Below are 21847 nucleotides of genomic sequence, written 5' to 3'. Positions count from 1 at the left end.
ACCTTGGATGACATCTGAAAGATAATTAAGCTTATAACTTCTTTCCAAAAATCAGTCAAGATAATACATGTTCACTCATTGCAAACAGAAACAGTTAACACCTAGATTTAGATATTCATTCCACAAAATTTTGTTAAACTTTAAAGGTCTTTTTTTTTAAAGAGTTATTGGCTCTTTCTTTTCTTGATAACATCAAAGCTATAAAACTGAACCCACAGTTTCAAAACCAGAAGAAATACAATCCCTGATATAAGTAATAACCATACTAAGTATGCTTATTGATCAGATCTGTGCCAGCCATTAAGAATACAGAGTGAAAACCAGCATCCATGACTTCCCTCATTATTGACTTGAAGGGAATTGACTCTGAAAAAGGACTGGTCAATGGGTTGCCAAATTGTAGATTGTGTAATTTCTGCTGAAGTGACTTTCTTGAGCCTTGTTTTTGTTTTGTTTTTTTTTTAAGCAGAATTCCTCACTCCTACTAATTAAGATGCCAGTAGAAACAGCCCCTGTCTTTTCAACAGCAAAAATATATTCAACTTATGCTAAATATCCCCTGGTGGGAGGGTTTAAAGTTCTTTGAAAGTCCTGATATCTGTGAGTCAATACATTTAACCAGTATTTTAATTCTCCTAAAGTTTTCTGATTTTGGGGGTGGGGGGGTCAGTTATAGGACTTGAACTCTGGGCCTGTGCAAAGTCCCTGAGCTCATCTGCTCAATGCTACTTCCCTAATCCTTGAGCCACAGTGCCACTTCTGGTTTTCTGATGGTTACCTTGGAGATCAGAGTCTCAAGGACTTTTTAGTGCCCAGGCTGGCTTTGAACCATGATCCTCACATCTCAGCCTCCTGAGTGACTAGGATTACAGGTGTGAGCCACTGCGCCCAGCTGATTTTTTTTTTTCATGAGTGGATTCTAATTTTTTTTTAAAAGAATTTCATAGCTTTTCACATTGGAACTTTTATTAGTGCCTGGGTACTTTCTCTAAGTTTCTTTTTGTGCTCAGAGTTAGCATTCTACCACCAGAGCCACAGCTCCACTTTTGGTATTTTGGTGATCAATTGGTGACTTGAGTCTTAGGGACTTTCCTATCTGGGCTGGTTTCAAACTGCCACTTCCAGTTTTCTGATGGTTAATTGAAGATCAAAGTCTCACGGACTTTTTAGTGCCCAGGCTGGCTTTGAACCACGATCCTCACATCTCAGGCTCCTGAGTGGCTAGGATTACAAGTTTGATCCACTACCAGTGTCTGGCCTTATGTGTCTCTTTTGAAAGGCAAGAAATAATCACATTAGAAATAAAATAATATTAAATATTCATACATAATTATTAGAACAAAATCACTCAATAGGTATTTTTGAAGATAATTATGATCTGCCTATTACAGAGAATAAATAGATCTCCTAAACATTAATGGTAAGATACTGACTTGCAGCCTATATTAAATTATTATTAGTAGTAGTAGTAGTAGAAGTAGTGTTCCAATTTGGGTACTTGAATTTAGGGCCTTGTTCACTCTTGCTTGGCTTTCTGGCTACTGGTCTACCATTTGAGTCACATTTCTAGTCCATCATTTTGCTAGTTAATTGGAAGTAGTCTTGGATTTTTCTGTCCAGACTGGCTGGCTTTAAACTGTGATTCTCAGATCTCAGCCTTCTCAGTAGCTAGGATTAGAAGTGTGAGACATCAACACCCATCTTAAATTATTATAGTATTTTTATGTAGATTAGATTTATAGCTGATGTTTGGTATGCTGTAGTTACTATATTAAGTCAGTGGAAATTATGTTCTTTAAGCAACATGCTATCTGAGCATGAAGTATTTATAAATACATGTATTAAATAAGCTAGTGACTGTTACAGAAAAATACTTATAATGCTACTGATTATACTCATAAATATGCACATGATTTGATAATAAAATAGCTTTCCCATTCGCTTCTATTCCTAGAAAAAATACTCTTCCATAAAAAAAATTCCCCAGGAGGAAAAACTCACTAAGCATCTCAATTATTACAGAAAAGACTTTGAATTAAAAAGCTGGATTAATGTTCTTATTTTTACATCTTAATCAGGATTTCATAATCATCTATCTTATCTTTACATGTAACTTTAATTGCAAAAAATCCTTATTTAAGACTGGTAAATTCCATTGTTATAAGCTTCAATTTGAACTAAAAACTTAAGAGAAGAGCTGAATTCCTTGCAACCCTTCCACATACTCAGGCATTTGTGAATCATCGTTTGGGAAATGGAACAACACTTCATAATGGTTGTATTCTTAGAGTTGAACAAGTTCTATCACAAGTATTGAAGTGAATACATGCAAAAAAAAGCAAACGATTCTACAATCATCTCTTTTTAAATCAGGATGTGATTTTTTTTCAAATTGTTTTCTGCCTAAACCTCCTTAAAAATGGAAAGGCAGCAGTTTGTTCCTCCAATGGACTGGGACATTCAAAAGGTGTCAGAAGATTTGGAGTCTCTTTTGCTTTCCATCAATTAACAAAAAAAGGCTGCATTTTTAAGGTGACATGTTCCTTTAGTTCCTTCCCTAAGCAAATGTGGTCTACAGTAAAGTATGTGCTAAAAGATAGAAGGGTTGGAAGTGGCTGTGTAGTAGAGTTCCAGCCTTGGGCTGAAGAGCTCAGGGGAAGTGCTCTGACCCAGAGTTGAAGCCCCATGACCAGGAAAAAAGAAGATAGAAGAATCTATAATTTTTAAAAACTGAATTTTATAAGGTTCTTCAAACTACATTCTAAGACTATTAGAATATAGACAATTTGGATATTCTTACAACACCCTGCCAAATCTCTTTTCTTTGACTTGTAAAGATGAGAAGTGAGTCTCCTGAACAGGGAGTCTCTTGAGCCAGGAGGCTCAAGCCTGACCATTGAGAAAGAAGGGAAGAAAAAAAATCTCTAGGAGAAAAAAAGATAACTTTCAGGGTTGGATGTTCATCTCAATATGGAGCCCAAAGTTAACAGGCAGCATTCAACTGCAATACAGGTATTTTATTTTGTGTATCTTAACCTTTACAAAGACATCGTATTGATACATGGTGACTTAAGAGCTGGAATTACTAGTAAAACATTTTTCCCGTTATTTGCTGCTACACTTGCTCGTGTTTGTTTGTTTGTTTAATTATTGAGGTGAAGTTGCATTGGGATTGTACACCATCGTTTTGGAAGAAAGCATCTCCTAAATACATTTGCAGATCCCGTCCCAGTGGTTTGTTGGCTAATTGGAGATAAGAGACTTTTGTGACAGTGGCTAGCTTTGAACTTTGACCTTCAGATCTCAGCCCCCTGAGTAGCTAGGATTACAGAGATTACAGAATTGAGTCACTGGTGCTCAGCTAAACACACACACACACACACACACACATTGTCTATGAACATACTTAATGTATGAACATACTTTATACCAGCTCATCTAAGAGAGTTCATTAATTATGCATAGTTAAAGTATAGAAACTACTTTTTTTGACAGGGAAATCATGCAGAAATTACCATTCATTCTGGCCAGCATCACAGTTGCAGTGATATTGGGAATCAGTGCAGCTGCCCTCTAATCCACAAGTGCACTTTTCAGCATTGGGCAGAGAACCTCCCCAGTACGTGTGGGTCTTATTGGTTTTTCCAGCCCACCAGCTCAGCGGGGATCCACCTGAAAAACAGGATGAGAAAGGTCATATCTGCATTTCCCCCTCATCATCTCACCAATGTATTCCCTTTACTCCCAGACTTTGGGTAAGGGAAGGAAAGGGAAGGGGAAGAAAAGGGAGGGGAGAGGAAAGGAAGGGAGAGGAGCAGGGGAAGAGAGAGAAGCAGGGGAGGGGGCAGGAGAGAGGAGAAGAAAGCAGGAGAGAGTAGAGGAGAGGAGAGGAGAAGGGAGAGGAGAGGACATTTGAAAAGATACATTTTACCCCTATCAAAAATATGGCTTGGGAGGGGAGGGGAGGGGAGGGAAAGAAAGGGAAGGGAAGGGAAGGGAAGCAAGATGATTGGGGGGGAGAGAAGTAATACACCCACTACCTGACGAATGTAACTGTAACCCCTCTATATATTACCCTGACAATAAAATAAAAAAAAATAAGATATGGCTTCTTTAAGGAAATGGATCAAACTCTCTTCCCTCCATCCAGCCCCATACCTCAGTAGACTTAAATTATTACCATCTATTGTTCTTTTATTGGCAAATGACTTCTTGTCTTTGTTGGAAGTTATATTTCATATTCTCTGGATAAATGACATTTAAAAACTTCCCCATCTAAACAATCTATTTCTTAAAATGCTCTACCATTTGGTGTCATTTTTTCAAATTTATACATCCTAGATATTCAGGAGGCTGAGATATAAGGATCACAGTTCAAAGCTAGCCAGGGCAGGAAAGTCTTTCAGACTCTTATCTCCAGTTAATAAGCAAGAAAAAAAAAGGCTGGAAGTGGAGCTGTAGCTCCAGTGGTAGAACACTACATATATACAGTGTATACACACACACACACACACACACACACACACACACGATTAAATAGAGGACCCGGACCCGAATTATCTTTAAGTGAAATAGTGGCTGTATATTAGTATATATTAGTCATAGCATATAATATATTAGCATATATTCATATATTAGTACATATTAGTATATTAATATATAGTTATAGTATACAGTATATTAGTTATATATGTTATATACTTCCGACTCAAATGAAAGCATCTAAAAATGAAAAAGAATTATATACTGAAAATGAGAAAACAAATCATATAAAATCACATAAGATACTCAGTTAAAAGCAGAAAATGTAAAGAGCTATTCAAAAGCAAAGGGATGGGGCTGGAAGTGAGGAAGGTATAGGCAAAGACAATTGCTTTGATGTGTCTTCTTAGGACTTAAGTTGTGAATGATAAGCCCTGGTATGGGAGGCGAATGACCTCTGAAAAGCTGTCTGATGGATCCTTTGTTATCATTCGTCTGGTTACATTTCTAACTGAAAGCATATATCGTAGCATAATTTTAATTCTTTTAAGTTCATTAAAGTGCATTTTATGGTCGGATTTGTGGTTCATGTATTGAACATGTGTTCTGTAATTGTTGGAGTAAAGTATTCTATATGGGTCACTTTGATCCAGTTGATTGATGGTGGTGTTTAGTTCAAATACATCCCTAATGATTTTCTGCCTGCTGTATCTGTCAATTACCGATAGAGGGGTACTGAAGCCTTCAGGGGTCATAGGGCATTTGTCTCTTTGTCCTTGGAGTTCTGTCAGTTTCTGCCTCATACATTCTGATTCTTTGTTGTTAACTGCATTAACATTAAGCATTGTCATGTGTTCTTGGAAAATGGATGCTTTTATCATTGTGTAATGCCCTCTTCATCCCTAGTGACTTTCTTTACTCTCATCTTTTAAATTAATACCACACTCTAGCCTTTTTTAGTTGGTGTTAGCATGGTATGTCTGTATCTATCCTTATACCTATTACAGCAGTCAAAATCCAAATCACTGGCACCACAAAATGCTGGCTAGGATTGAGGCAGCAGAAACCCAATTTGTTGCTGGCAGGAGGACAAAATGGTACAGTTACTTTGGAAGACAGTGTGGTACCTATTTAATAAGCTTAACTGTCTTACCATAAGATCGTGCAATTATGTTTCTAGAAATGTATTTAAGACTGTTGAAAATGTGTGTGTGTGGCAGGGGGCGGGAGGAACGAGCCCTTCTCTAGGTAGATACAGTAGTCAGGGTATTGTGATATTGGTACAGGCATGGGCATTAATGGGAGAGATAAAGAAACTAGAATAGATTCACCACACAAACATATCTGATATTTGGGGATGTTGAATTTAGAATTCAATAAAGGAATTCACAGAGAAAGAAAGTGATAGGAAAAGAGAGATGACTCTTATGTTTTATAAATTATATAATAATGACTACAATATAATCATTATGGTTATGCAAGAATAATAATTATATGCAATATAATAATATTCACGTAATTACATAAACATATTACATATTGCAACTATACAACTATATATAACATATTCATCAGAATTATATAATTATTAGATAATCATAATAAAAAGTACTTATATTCATCAAATATACATATAAAAAGTATCCCAAAGCAGAGCATAGAGTTAAAAGTAAAATACAATACAAAAAAACAAAAAGAAACCTTTGGAGTTCAGTAATAGAGAAAGAATTACACGTGACACCAAATGCACTAGCCACAAGGGAAAAATAATATATTGTATAACAACAAAAGTAAAAGTTTTGGGGGATGGGAGTTTTGCCTAGTGGTAGAGTGCTTGCCTAGCATGCACGAAGACCCAGGTTTGATTCCTTGGTACCACATAAGTAGAAACAAAAGCCGGAAATGGTGTTATGGCTCAAGTGGTAGAACCCTAAGCCTTGAGATAGCTCAGGGACAGTTCCCAGGCCCCAGAAATGGCAAAAAAAAATTTTTTTGTTCTACCAAACACCAGGCTGTGGAAGAAATTCAATTTTCATACACTATTGGCAGAAATGTAAAATACTACAGCCACTTGAGAAAACAGTTTGAAAGATTTTGTGGTTGTTATATATCTTCATGCAATGTTGTTGGTAATTCAGGATGTATATATGTAATATATATAAATTATATATGTATGCACATGCATGTGTATGTATGTATAATTATATATGTGTGTATTTGTCAAGCTTTCTTGCTAAGATTTATATATTTTATATGCTCATGTACATTGGCTAGGTTGCATTTTTAAATACACATTTTATTTTATTATATAATATACCATAACAAATATATATGATAAATATATAACAAATCGTAAATATCTAATTTTATATACATTGTAATACCTAATTTGTACATGTGCTGTATCATATATTATATACATATCCTATTAATGCAGCAAAAAACCTGTTCACTATGAAAAGGTTTGTATTTAAAAATATAATGACTGCTATAAGACATGCAACTGTAGACTGTGAGTTTTGAATGTGCATAGAAAAGTGCCAATGTTTTGTTCCTAAGGCTGTTTTACAAATTCAACCTATTTTCACTTGCAGTCATTAAACATGCTTTTCCTCTGCATAGCTGGCAAAAATTGTCTCCCATTCTGGAGACTGTCTTATGCAAATGCATAGGACTCATATAGTAGATCCAAAGGAGAACTCAAGCAATGTAATTCCTTAGGAAGACACCAGTAACCGAGTACTTGAAAGGGGTGGGGTCAAGAAGACAAAGGTGGATAAATGAAGAGAAGAGATGGAGAATGCAGTCAAGAATTCAAAGAATATCGTACAAAATTAAGAAGAGTGAGGAAAGCGGTGTGTAGGAAAGGGAAGGCGAGATGTGGATCGAGATATCCCATATTCATAAACAGCCTTGTTAAGTGGCAACTCAGCTGCAGAATGACTTCAATATGACCCTATAGTAATAAAATCGTTTTCTTTTGGCATTGCGTTCGATCAACTTGTTTAGAAGTAAAGTCAATGAACACTCAAAGCTAAGCATGCTAGCTCATCTGGTCAGGACCTTTTCCTTACCTGTCTGTGTGGTGTGCAGGCTGTGGGCCAGTACACAAGTTGTGGAGTTTGCTCACTGACTTACTGGGCAATGTGTTTTTCTGATTCCATCAGAAGATTGATCCCTTGTGACTTGTTCCCTCTCTTCCCTTAGCTTTGCCTTCCCTGTTAAAGAGCCAGATTTTTTTTCCTACAGACCTGCCTTAGTTGGCTTTTTTATGTTTCTCCCTGGATTAAAATTCATCAGTGATGAACTAGATGAACTGACAATTAACAGAACTTGGTAATGCCAAGTGCAATTTAAAATAAAGCACTAGGAGTGAAGATTGCTTTTTTCCTATGATATTTATTTTTAGGTAATTGTATTTATGGTAGGAAATCTTGTGAGATTAGTATCTCTGAGCTTTTTCTGAAGAGTGAGGCAAGGACTGAGAAAGCACTTGCTTTGGTTTCTGCATCCGGTTAAGTAAAAGGCTTGGAATTTGGACTTCACACTTGGCAGTAAAATGGAAGAGACTTTTGCTCTTTCTAGTATTTCAAATTGACTGATAGCCATCCTGACAGGGCAAGGATCACTCTGAGAAGGAGCTTCAAGAGGGTTTGTATGGGTCTAGCACTGTGGGTGGGATTGAAGGGTGAAAGGCAGGAGTAAACCAAACAAATGGAGGAAACTCATGGCATGAGGAAGAATATGATCTAGAATATTCCACAGGGACTGACTGGCCAGGAGAAATGTAAATCAGTAGAAGCATTGCACATATGCATCAGTGGTCCTGAATGCCACACCTATAGCTGAGGCACACACCAACTTGAACTCAGATTTTCTGTATGAGGTAGAGAGAATTCCTGGAAGGAATGAAAAAAGCCTACCTTGAACAGGAGAGTTGTGATGAAGACAGAACTTCTTAAAGATAAGCTTCAATTTTCAAGATTAGGATACTATCCACATTAGATGACTTGGGTAAATGGGAGAAGCCAGTAACAAAAGTCTTGGAATAAATAGTGTTAATAATAACTTCACGATAGATCAAAGTGGGAGAGGGAGGGTGGTGGTGTAAATGGTAAGATAACCTGCCCGAGTAACACCAGAATGGTACAGGTAGAGGTCGATTTTACAAAGGGAAAAGAGGCAGCAGCTGATCCCAAAGAGGCACTGTGAGGCCTCACCGACCTCCCTAGAAATGCACCTCCCTATTCTAGTACTGCACATTTGCTCAACACACCCTTGCAGCAGCAAGATCAGAGCCAAGGCCCTTACCTGGGGAGTCAGAGAGCTGCGTGGCGTGACAGCGCAGCGCTAACCGCTGCTCGCAGCGCTCGGCCATGTGCACAGCTGCCCGCAGCTGCCCTGCACCTGCTGCATAGGTGAAAGTTGCTGAGCGCTTCCGCCCTTGGGGCCAGCCTCTGACCGTCACCACGTCAGGACCACTGTGTTGCACCACCATCCATGCAGCATCTGCTGAATAAAAGCGAAACAAAGGAACGCCATGAGTGGGGCTGCAGAGGAAAACTGGGTGAATGTGTGTGGCATTAACTCCTGGAGACTGGAAGTCGCACGCAAGCTGCTAAGTTCTTAAGGCTTGGATAGTCAGAACAGGGTGGTCATTTTCCACGAGCTATAGGGGTGCAGGTCAGCAAGTTGTATGTCAGGAGTGGTTCCACGAATATTCACCGTTCAAGGGATGATTCCTGTCTCTACTGTTCCCAGCGCTCAGGTTTTCTAACTCCCTACCTAACCCAATAGGACCTGACTTTAGACAAGATCATGTGATAAGAAATACCAGAAAGGAAGGGAGGGAGGGAGGGGAGGGCAGGAAAGGGAAGGGCAAGGAAGGGAAGGGCAGGGCAGGGTAGGGAAGAGAAGGGAAGGGAAGGGGGAAAGGGGAAAGAGAAAAGCAAAGGAAGGAAAGAAAAAATGAAAAAGAAAAAAGATGAAGCAAGGAAGGAAGGGAGGGAGGAAGGAAGGGAGGAAAGAAGGAAGCAAGGAAGGAAGGAAGGTGGCAGGCAAGCAGGTAAGTAAGCTCATTTGATGAAGAAGCTGAATGATATTTAGGGCTCTGGGGAAAGGTGCGTGACTAAGGCTAACCACGTTGGCATGATCTCATCCTCACTTTCATCCAATTCTGGGATTCAGGGTTAGTTTTCGGACTTCCTAGAGGGTCTTCTGTATCATTATCTTCAGCACGCTGCTGTCCAGTGCTGTTCTAGTATTGGCAATATTTCCCCAAACATTTTAAATTCATATGTACTTCCATTTGTCTTTTTTTTTTTAAGTTGTTGGTGCTTACTGACTTGTTTGGTTACTATCCAAATTTATAAAACCTCAAAACCTTTTCTCAGCACATTTATTTAGAACTTAAAACATCTTTCTTTTCTGGAGAATTTTAGAAGAGTGAGGTAGCATATTTCTCTTCAAAAAGTTTAATTAAGAGGAATTTTAATGCAATCTTCCATAATCAAGCTGTGTTTATTTGTAATAATATTGAAATCAGGAATGGCTTATAATATCAAAAAAATCAAATTTCTTTGATTATGAGAAAATTGCATGTCATGCAAATCACTAAATTATATAAGATGTATATAAACTAGCATATGTAGGATATATATGTGTGTATAAATATGCTAGCACATATATGTATATATACACAATATATATCCATATATGTGTGTGTGTGGTTTTAGCACATCTGAAGACCTCCATTTGATTCTAAGTTTTAATAATCTGTAAATCATAGAATCAAAACTGTCCATTTTATCATGATGCATGTGAACAGAATGGGGATGTATTGCACTGTAGCATTAAATCACACAGCATTAAATTTTGCCTGGTATCTATCCAAGGGAAAAAAAACCAAAAAGTAATAAATGAAAACTGAATTGATCACTAAGTTAATAAATGTCATATGTAACACTTGGCATTATACAATGATCAAACTACATGTCCTGTTTTCAACCAGGCAGATTTCTCAGTGTCTTCAGATGCTATGTGTAAACAACTGATATATAAATCTAAAGGTTAGTAATATACCTGTCATATTGCAGTACACAAGAAATGGTCCCAGAGGGCCACTTCCATCCACATCGATGGAGTAGAGCCCGGAAGGGCTCCCCCTGTGCTTGTGGGCCTCACACGACTGCTCATGGGTAGCTGTAGGGAAACACCAGACATTAAACACAGCACAAAATCCTCACTGACCATTTTAATGTCCAAATGGTTGCCATTTGTGAATTACCAAAATGTCGCATATTACCCAGTGACATTTCTATTCATTTCAGTAATATCATGTTTGACTGGGAAATTTTTTAATGATAATATTAAAAACTCAGCATTCTTTATTAACAAATGAAAAGGAAATGATCTAGTCAAGATGAATTTAAGTTCTGAATGTTATTAGGCGCTAAATATTTGGTATATATCTATCTCTATTTTGAAGAAAAGGACACTGGGTATTCGTCACTGAGAATGAAGATTATGTCGGGCATGGTGGTACAGTTGTAATCTCAGTATTCAAGAGAAAGGAGTAAGTAAATCATGAGCTCCAGGCTAGCCTTGTCTATATAAAAAGTCCCTAGCACAAATACAAGAAAAAAAACTACTGTTATACTTCAGTTAATTCATTTGTAACTGCTTGCATGCTACAGTGTGTTTACTAATAGATTTATGGGTACCTTCTAGCTACCACAAATGAGGGAAACATGGGACCTTTGTTTCTCTGGGTCTGGCTTACTTCGCTTAATAGAACTTTTCCAAGTCTTTCCATTTTCTTATGAATGGTACAATATCATTCTGATGGATGAGTAGAATTCCATTGTGTGTGTATACCACATTTTCTTGATCCATTTTTCCAGTGAGATGTCAGGGCTGATGTCTTGGCTATGGGGAATAATGCTGCAATGGACATGGTTGTGCTGATGGTTTTACTGTAGCTTGTTTGTGCTCTATTGGATAAATGCCCAGGAGTGGAATTTGGGGGCCATAGGGAAGTTGTATGTTTAGTTTTTCAAGGAACCTCTATATTGTTTTCCAGAATTATTGAACAAGCTTACATATCTACCAACAATATACCAGAGTTCTCTTTTGTCCACTAAGTTAATGCCCAATAAAATAAATACCAGGAAGTGCTTACTTGCAAGAGGGGTGGTAGGGCCAAGGAGAGAGGAAGACAAATGAAGGGAGAAAGAAGAAACAGTGAAGTCAAGATATACCACAAAATTATGAAAAATAAGGAAAAGGGTGGGTGAATATGTTTCAGGGGTGATGAAGATCAAGATTTATTATATGCATCAACTGCTTTGTTAAATGGCAAAAAAGTCAATAGATAGCCTAAAAAGCTTTAAAAAGTGAGAGAAAGAGTGGGTTGGGAGGGATGGGTGAGAACGCTGAAAAGGTGACATTGATCAAGATGCACTGTATTCATAAACTGCCTTGTTGAATGGTACCTCCTTTGTACCACTACATAAAGATAATAAAAATATTTTCAAGAATATATATATCTATATATATAAACAAGGAAAAAATGAAGATGAAGAAGATGAAGTTGTCAGGGTGGAAATGTATTGATAATTAGCGATTGCATTTTCTTTATGCAAATGTTCTCTTTTGCCTTTGTGTGAGAAAGGGTACAGATTCCAAAGTGCAGTGAAAAAGATTTGAAGAGGTATTTACTCCAGAGAAACTGTGAATCTCAATTGTACGTGTTGTTGCTGTGTAACTCTATTCAGATTCAGGGTAACTTCAAAATCAAGAGCGATAATTAAAGAAGAAACCTTCATTCTCTCCATAATAACTGAGTATCTAATAAACATTCATTTTTAACCTACCTAAGTAATCTTGTATTATACAACATATATTCTGGAAAAATATTTTTTATAATGCAGTAATCATGCCCTTTTCTTACTTAAAAACAATCTATAAATGAACATTCTAGAGACATAATTAGAAACCAATAACTTCTCTTTATTAAAATATAGTGAAAACTGATTTTTAAAAGTTACTTCCTTAGGTATTTTGCAAATGGCAAATCAGGATAATTCAAATTCAAAACAAGGAGAGAAAAGATTTTGAAGAGCAAGTCCCTATATAATGTTAATTTATTCCGACATAACTGAATATTTTCATTTGTGCAAGTAAATGTTTTGCTAGGCTATGGAATTATCACCTGCAGATAATGAACATGGTTAATCTTCAGGATAAATTTAAAAGAAAGATCAGCCTGCAGGGAAGAAGCCATTTGGAAAAGCTGAAAGACTCTAACGACTCCTAGGAAAAGCTACATGCCAGATGGTAAGTGTGGTGGATCTGCTCATTCTCTAAGAAGCCACTTAAAACAAGCTTTTTCTGGGTCCTGTGAATGAATTAAAAGTCCCCCAACATTGTATCTGTGCCCTGATCTGTAGCAGTCATCTTTGCAATCACCATGACTTCCCAAAATGATGGGATTCACAAATAAGCAATCTCAGGCGGAAGGCAACCTTCAAACAAGCAAGGTCTTCTCCGATCATCTTAAAGAAAACAGGCTCAGCCTTTAAGCCACCTGTTTCTGTCCTATTCCAGTAATAAAGTGAAAAGTTCTCCAATGTTCTTCCTGGGAAAAAAGACTTAAGCTAATAAACAAGCAGAGCATACCTTTATCTTGAATCCTCTGACCCCAATCCTCCCTATTTCACCTGAAGCCAGTTTTTGGACCCTTGAAGGTAGATGTTCTGAAGTGCTATCTTCCGTAAGTCTCCTTTCTCTGTCCTTCATTATGTTCCCTTATGTGGTATATGGGGGGGGGGAAGGGAAGAGAGGCAAGGGAAGCAGGAAGTTGGCCAGACTTAATTTGAGATTCTTAGACTTTTGAACCTAGAGTCCAATTTCAATTGAGTGCTAAAGATCAAAGGTTGCTTTCAACAGCCAATGTTGGCTTCTACACAGGCAAAGCTGGGCAAATAGAGGAAAGAAATGAAGCCTAAGGAAAAGAAAAGAAACTGGATCATTATAATGGGTAGAAAAAGGAAATATACTCATGTCCTAAGGATAAGGATATTTTACATTGAATTACCTATGTATATATTCATGAATATTAATTGAAAAAGTTTCCAAATACTTAAAGCATGTCAAGGAAAACAATCAAAGTGGAATCTCATGGTTCAGAGTATTTTAAAAATGAGGTCACCAGATCTCAGAGATATCTTCAGCTGAGCATTTAAATAAGGCTACAGATATGTCACTCACACTGCCATGAGTGTTGACCTTTGAACTCTGTTAGCCTCTGCTGACCTGTACAATAAACTCCTCCTCCAAACCACCCAGAGACTGGACTGCACTTTCTTAACGTTGTGTGTGTGTGTGTGTGTGTGTGTGTGTGTGTGTGTGTGTGTGTGTGTGTGTACCCATCCTGGAGCTTGAACTGTGGGCCTAGATGTCGTCCCTGAGCTTTTTGTTTTTTTAATAAAAGATTTTTTTTACATCATATTCAAATGTCAAGTTTAACAAACAAGTATTCAAGAATGGAATCTCTATAATCAATCACGGGCACATAAATTTAAGAACAAAATTAAGCTGAGACTTTGTATGTCTATATAATAGATCAATATGTCTATAGAATATATATCCCGTCATAGATTTATATGTCTATATAGTTATATTTATCTCTCCAAGTTCATGTCAATGACCTTGAGTGCCCAAGGATTGAGTCATCACTTTTGTACTATTTGGATCTAATATCTACATATCAAGGAGACCACGTGCCTTTTGTTCCTTCCTTTGGTCTTGACTTATCTCATTCAACATGATTTGCTCTAGTTTCATCCACTTCCTAGAGAATGCCGTTATTTTATCTTGTCTGGTGGCTATGTAGAATTCCATTGCATATATGTATCACATTTTTAAAAATCCATTCATCAGTAGTGGGGCATCTGGATTGTTTCCATCGCTTGGCTATTGTGAATAGTGCAGTGGTGAATATGGCTGAGCAGGTGTCCTTATCATATCCTGGGTTATGATGCTCAGGGTAGATGCCCAGGAGTGGTATGGCTGGGTCATGGGGAAGGTCTATTTTTAGTTTTTTCAGGAACCTCCAAGCTGCCTTCTAGAATGGTGTACTAGTTTACATTCCTACCAGCAGTTTGTCCCTGGGCTTTTTGTTTGTTTTTCCAGTCCTGGGGCTTGAACACTGTCCTTGGACTTTCTTAAGGCTAGTACTCTACCACTTGAGCCACAGCACTACTTCTGGCTTTTTCTATGTACATGGTACCAAGGAATTGAACCCGGGTCTTTGTGCATGCTAGGCAAGCACTCTACCACTAGGCCAAACTCCCTGTCCTTCCCTGGGTTTTTTTGCTGAAGGCTAAGACTCTACCACTTGAGCCACTTCCAGGGTTTTCTTGTTCGTTGTTTGTTTGTTTTGGTGATTCACTGGAAATGAGAGTCTCATAGACTATCCTGCCTAGGCTGACTTCAGATCTTGGCCTCTTGAGTAGCTAAGATTACGGGCATGAACCACCAGGATCCTGCCCTTTTCTAACTTTAACCAGAATCAGTCACAATTCCTACTAACCAGTAGTGGAATTTCTAATCCCCTTTGGTGTGAAGCTACTCATGCTGTTGTCAAAATCGCAGAATACATTTTCGGGATGGGTAGAATCCGAGTCTTCTTGGATTGTAATCCTGATTAGCCCCAAATAAAAGTAAATTCCTTTGTTGTTGATAAAGTTAGCTTTATTCTTGACTGATAGGAAAGCCCAAAGGAGGAACTTAAGTGGTGTTAAGTAGAATGGAAAAAGGAAATTGGTAGGCAAGGTAAAATAAGCACATCTAGTACAGTATAAAATAAAAATTAATCCAGGGATGTGTGATGTAACCTTGCATTTCTTTGCTTGAGTTTTAGTTCTAAGGATCTGTTCAGTAGGAGAAAGGTGGAAAAATAATCATTTGCCAGTTTTTCAAGTTTAAATGTAATTAAATTGAAGATCAAAATTTAAAAAAAAATACCACTGGATGAGTATGCAACTTAGTAAAATTATAGAAGAAGTAACAAAGGTCTCTTACAACTGTGATTTTTCTTGGTTGGAGATGATAAATAACTGTGAAGGAATAATGACAAAGGCATGCGTTTTTTGAATACTTAGATACAGGGGGGGCCCTTCAACAGTTTTGTATTAAATGAGGCTGGGCTAAGGGTATAGAGATGAGTGGGAAAGTACCTCCTTACCATGTACAAGGCCTAGGGTTCAATTCCCAGCAGTCTAGATAGATTAGATAGATAGATAGATAGATAGATAGATAGATAGATAGATAGGATGATGGATGGCAGATGGGTGGGTGGGTGAGTGGGTGAACAGACCATTGATTATATAGACAGATAGGTAGGTGAGGTGGCTTAAATATAAACCCGAAATACTTGCATGCTAACACTTCTTCTGATATGTCTGCCTGAGTGTAAATGTACAGATACATATAAGCAGTGAATGCAAAGAAAGTCACAGACATCACTAAACTGAGGACAAAGGGGTGTGGCACTTACAGGAATGGCAGGTGGCTCCCGTGTAGCCCGTGCCCACACAGTCACAGGAAAAGGTGTCCCACGATTGGGAGCAGCCACCCCCATGCTCACAGTAGCTGGGCAAACACCTACAAGAGAACAAACACAACTGTTATTCTTGTCCAGTCATCTTAAAACCAGTGTCTTCTCTACTAAAGTTAGGTTAGTTAAAAAAAAAATCCCGTGATGAGGGATGACTGAGTCTGCCACTATTTCTTAATTACAATACGCTTTATATAAGTATATATATTGACATGTATATCTATATATCTATATATTGGATATGTAATAGTAGACTGTTCAATGCATCTTAATATAGAATACATGCTTACCAATACATCTTTATCCAGAATGTCAAAATAGCTTAAGATGTGCCTTAGCAAAATTGATTGGATGCATAACATTATAAGACTTGCCAGTCTCAGTAAGTACATTGTGGACATTTTTAAAAGAAACAAGGAGAAGAAAAGAAAAAGAAAAAGGAGAGTAGTAGTTTCCATTATGTGGTAACAAAGTCCTAACAGTTTTGAAGGACATTTAATTTAGGTCAGTTTGTTGCTCTCTTTTAGATTTGAAATGAGAGCTTCATTATTGGAAAATTTCAGTTTTGGTTAAGCTGTGAGTTCTACCCAAATCTCTCCAGAGAATCAGTGCAATCTCTGTCAAAATCTCAACAGTGAAAGAAGGAAAAGAAACTCCTGGACACTTTCAATGAAAAGTGTAATCAAAGTAAGTTATTCATAGAGCTTTCAAGGATCTACTTGTCAGGACATTTTTTTTCACTATTGGCCTTTTCTTCTGTGGTTAAATTATAGAACACTTCTCTGCACTTGCCTTACACATATGCAATGAGTTGATATGTTAGACATTCTCTTCTCCTGAATATAGACCACACGCTTGGAAGAATTTGGAAGTTGATTATTTTTTTCCTAGGACTCTGCAGTGTTTTATGGACAAATAAAACCTGTCTGGCTGAGTCCTTAAAAAAAAATCTCAACAACATTTTTTGTTGTTGTTGTTGTTGTGTTTCAAAAGAAGGGGGAAAAATCCATCCTCAAATTTATAGAAAACTGCAAGGAACACCAGACAGCCAAAGAGATCATGGGAAAAAAAGTTCGAAAGTCTCACATTTTAGAATTTTCTCTTGCTTCTCCCCACCTGCAATTATTAAAACCACAGTGATGTCTCCCAACCAATCCTGCCTCCAGGACTGGAAGGAAAACCCAGAGAAAGAATCTCTGTGTTTAACCTAGCAAGCTCATGACCTCATGAGTGGCCTCAGCAAGTAGAGGCTGCCAGAGGCCTGGCTCTCTGTCACACTATCTCACAGCCACTGAAGTTATGAGCTCTACCCCTGCCCACTTTCTTCCCATTGGTGATAATATCACTAAAGAAGAAGGTGGAAAGGAAAGAAAGGAAAGGAAAGGGAAAGGAAGGGAAGGGAAGGGAAGGGAAAGGAAAGGAAAAAGGAAAGGAAAGGAAAAAGGAAAGGAAAGGAAAAAGGAAAGGAAAGGAGAAAGGAAAGGAAAGGAGAAAGGAAAGCCTAAAAGCTACTGATTTCCCAGGATGGAGGCCAGGCAGGGATCTGGGATATGAAGACTGAGAGGAGGTTTGTATTTGTCCTCTCTAGCAATCCTTTGAGAGAAGAATATAAGGTGTTGGGGGAAGTCCCATGCACCCAGTCCCTCAGCATTCTAGCACCCTACCAAATACCACATACTTAAGGTCAAACTTGGACTCACTAAACAAAGTTAATGAGCATTTAATCTTATTTAGAGACATAGGCAATCACAATCACAACTTGTTCAAATGAGGTTTAAGATATGGTAAAGTGTATGTGAAAGGAGATGGTTAGAAGTGAATACAAATTGGAGTAGGAAACTGCTGCGTGCGTGGTGGGGGGGAGCGGAATTTGCACATTTTGACTTTCTCCTTCTTCTTAACACAATGGGGAATTTTGAGATATCAGACTTGAATATTTCACAAATTTTGAATTGATAAGGAAAAAAAAAACATCCTGAAGTTTGATAACAACAGAGAGAGCATCATTTTGCTTAAAAAGGATTTGGAAATAAGAATTAGTTAAAAGCAAGCAAGGGCATATCAACAGGCATATATTAGTGAGGAGGAGCCTATAACTAAATGTAACATTATTTATAAAAAATGATATGGATTCAAACAGAAGGCTTGCAGTACAAAGAAGATTCATGAAGAGGGTAAGAAAAGTAGGAGCCAGCTGTGAGGAAATGGGGGAGACATCTCTGTCCTATGGGTAGGAGAGTCCCAGTAGTAATAAATCACAGTGCTGCATTTTCAGCACTCATAGAATACAGGTCAAATATAGATAAAACAAGGATTTGTTTTTGTCACATTAAGATTCTAAGAGGCCAGGCACAGTGGCTCATGCCTATAATCCTAGCTACTCAGGAGGCTGAGATTTGAGGATTGTGGTTCAAAGCCAGCCTAGGCAAGAAAGTTGTGAGACCCTTATCTCCAATAAACTATTCAAAAAAAGCTGAAAATAGTGCTGTGGCTAAAGTGGTAGAATGCTAACCTTGAGCAAAAGAAGCTCAGGGACAGGGCTCAGGCCCAGAGTTCAAGCCCCAGGCCCATAAAATAGAAGAAAAATGAAAAAAAAAATTCTAAGAGTCTGGTATAAGAGATGATTTGGAAGTTAAAAATCAATCCAAACATAAGCAAACAACTATTTTGTTCACACTGAAGTTTCAATTAAAAAGAATAATTTTGCCAGGCACCAGTGGCAGGCAGGGTAATTATTTCCTCTCTAGAAGAGATGGCATTTTGGTAGCTGATGCTATAAACCAAAAGACTGGCAACTTGTTCCATTCTTTCTATACTCTGAATATTATTTCACTTCTGGGCATGGCTGCAAAACCTTAGCTTGATAACTCACCAATCAAGTTAAGTGAAAATGTATAGGTATTTTATACTATTATTTAAAAAAGCAAACCATGGGGAATATATCTACTTGTTTTCAAATCCTCGCAAAGATGACAGAAAATAGAAGGAAGAAATGCAGGCTCTTTTTTCTTAATACTTGGAAACCAAGCATGCTTAATCCAATGACCCAGAATGGTGCTTACCTGTCTGTGATGCCACACGAGTCTATCTGGAGGTCACTAAAACTCCCCAGCGCCCCCTGCTGTACCTTGATGGGATCCACCATTTTGTCACCAATGGAGATGAGCCTCAGGCAGCCCTGAAACCCTCTCAGGGAATTTTCACATGCTGAGCTGTTGTGGGGACAGCCTGTGCAGAGAAACACAAGGATGGGGGAGGGGAATCAACAACCATCATAAAACTATTTCACAGTTGTTGTTATGAGACCTTGCTTTCCTTTGCTTACAGATTCCTGAGGAATGAATTCTGACATGAGGCGATGGGTTGATCTCTCACTAGAAAAAGCAATAAGGACATAGTGAGAACTAATGAAATGTTAAGCCACTGCCTGGAACCCAGATTTTTTTTTAAAGTGAGATGAAATTAAGATTTAAAATTCCTGTAACATGAATGATTGCACATCTGGTGAAGTCTGATTCTTTTGAAAAATCCCATCAAAGGCATAGCTGCATTTTAGCTTCATGTTTATATAGTAAAGAAATTAATGTGAGGTAAAACTAAAAAGTAACTTGAGTCTTACCTCATATTTCATTTAGGAGAAGCTTAGAAATGCTACTTCTAACATGCAGTTGGAGATTGTCATGTATCAAAAACTATGGCGAATAGGTATTGTGTGTTAATGAGTGTGCATTTAAGAATGCTTTAAAAACATTCTTATATTATCTGAATGGAGGTATCTTAGATTTGAGAGTTTTGTTGGTGCCAGTACAAAACTTTAACGCAGGGCTTTGTGTTCTCAGCTTTTTCACTCTATGTTGAAATGCAACTCGACTACTTAAGCAACACTACCATTTCTGTTTTTAGCTGGTCAACTGGAGATAAGAGTCTCTTATCTTTGTCTGCCAAACCTGGCTTTGAACTAAGACTTCCTGGCTTTGAACTAAGACTTTCAGATCTCAGCCTCCTGATTAGCTAATATGACAAGTACAAGTCACCAGCATCAGGTACATTTGCTTTTCTCATAATGTTTGCATTTAATATTTCAGTCAAGCAGGGAAACAAACACTGTAGGATTGTGTTGACAATGCAAAAAGTAACTGGCAACGATGGGACATAGTGATAAATGAAAAATGTAGCAGAATAGTATATTCTAGAAATAAAAAGAAATCATATATGATTATTTCAAATATTAGAAATTAAGTACAGCCAGGTGCTGGTGGCTCAGGCCTATAATCCTAACTACTCAGGAGGCTGAGAAGCCAGCACATGAGACTCTTATTTCCAATTAACTCCCAGAAAACTAGACGTGGTAGAGTACTGGCCTTGAGCAAAAGAGCTCAGGGACAGTGTCCAGGCCCTGAGTTCAAGAAAAGAAAGAAAGAAACAGGGGGCAGGGGAGAGGAGAAAGAGGGGAAGGGAGGGAGAGAGGGAGGGGAAAGAAATTAAATACAACTAAAGGCCTCATCCCAACTAATTCAAACTGCATTCCAAATATCAAGGGTTATAATATACCTGTGTGACCTTTTTCAGACTAGAAATAAGAAGGATGGCCAGGCCATCACGTGTGCTCCCAGCTTCTCAGAAGTAGCCATCAGGAGGCTAGCTGGTGGAGGCCAGTGTTTGAAAATAGTTCTCAAGACCCCATCTCAACTCCATGTGCTAATTAATACACACCTGTCATCCCAACTATTATTGAAATGCAAATAGGAGAATTGTGGTCCAGACTGGGCCGGGAAAATGCAAGGTCCTATCTCAAATTTCACCAGAGCAAAAAGGACTGAAAACATGCCTAGCAAATGGAAGGCCCTGAGTTCAAAGGCCCTGAGTACTACCATGAAAAAAAAGGACAAGCAAGGTTAAGACCTCATGATTGATCTAAATTAAGTGATATGATCTCCATCTTTAATCCAAACATACAAAAATTAAGGGCATGGAGTTTTCCACACTGCCTGTGTAGTTGCACCGCTTAGCCTAATAACAGAATGTTGACTCATGCATCTGCCAAACAAACATACTGCAGTTAAGGAAAGAGAAGGTAATCATCATAAAATGGCTTTCTATTTAAAGATAAGTGCAGAATAAAATCACAATGCATTTATCTTAGCCAAAATGCCTCAAATGTCTTCTGTAGAAAGCCACATAGCACATGTCTAAGGCTTGGTGGGTCACCAAACATCTTTGTCAGATATTCTTAGGGCTTTTTTGCCTTTTATATCTTAAAAAATATATAACAATTCTTCCATTGAGCCTATATAATAATAAGTAACAGGCCACAGCATGTCTACTTCTAATCTAAATATACAAGGGACTACTTCCTTTTAGAATGTCTTCATGCCAAAGACAATACAGATTGAACAGATGAGTTAATAATTTAATTGTGTGTTATAGAACTTTCACATGTGAGAGTAATGAATTTTTAAAATGATGAAAAATGAATGAATGGATGGATGGATGGATGGAGCTTGAATTAGGTGTATTTGTAATCCTAATTCCTTGGGTGGTAGAAATAGGAAGATCAAGTTTTAAAGCCAGCCTGGGCAAAAACAAAAAAGCAAATAAACTTTCTGCAGATACTTTTTATTGGAAAGAACCAACTCTTTATGTTCCTAAAAACAGAAAAAACCAACTTTCTACGTTCCTTAACATAGAAAGATATTTATATAATAGAGTATTTGGGGGCGGATATTGGGGCTTGAACTCAAGACC

The 21847-nt window shown here is 37.9% G+C and overlaps 1 protein-coding gene across 3 annotated transcripts in view; it reads right to left on the bottom strand.

Moving 5' to 3' along the window:
* Positions 1 to 21847, bottom strand: part of LOC150065125 (contactin-associated protein-like 3) — a 105816-nt gene that overhangs the window by 20804 nt on the left and 63165 nt on the right. For 2 of the 3 annotated variants that reach the window (XM_090329730.1, XM_090329731.1), the window contains exons 8-12: positions 19165 to 19330; positions 16043 to 16149; positions 10564 to 10683; positions 8794 to 8991; positions 3516 to 3672 (exon numbers count right to left, since the gene is read on the bottom strand). In XM_090329730.1, coding sequence (XP_090185856.1) covers positions 3516 to 3672; positions 8794 to 8991; positions 10564 to 10683; positions 16043 to 16149; positions 19165 to 19330 — 748 coding nt within the window. Of the gene's footprint in view, positions 1 to 3515; positions 3673 to 8793; positions 8995 to 10563; positions 10684 to 16042; positions 16150 to 19164; positions 19331 to 21847 lie in introns of all 3 variants that reach the window. The other variant, XM_090329729.1, reaches the window with a different exon arrangement.

The sequence above is a fragment of the Megascapheus bottae genome, chromosome 3, assembly GCF_031878675.1.
Source record: "Megascapheus bottae isolate mThoBot1 chromosome 3, mThoBot2.hap1, whole genome shotgun sequence".
NCBI classification, from domain to species: Eukaryota; Metazoa; Chordata; class Mammalia; order Rodentia; family Geomyidae; genus Megascapheus; species Megascapheus bottae.
The sequence above is the reverse complement of the archived record's forward strand: the minus strand, read 5'-3'. Positions and strand labels throughout refer to the sequence as shown.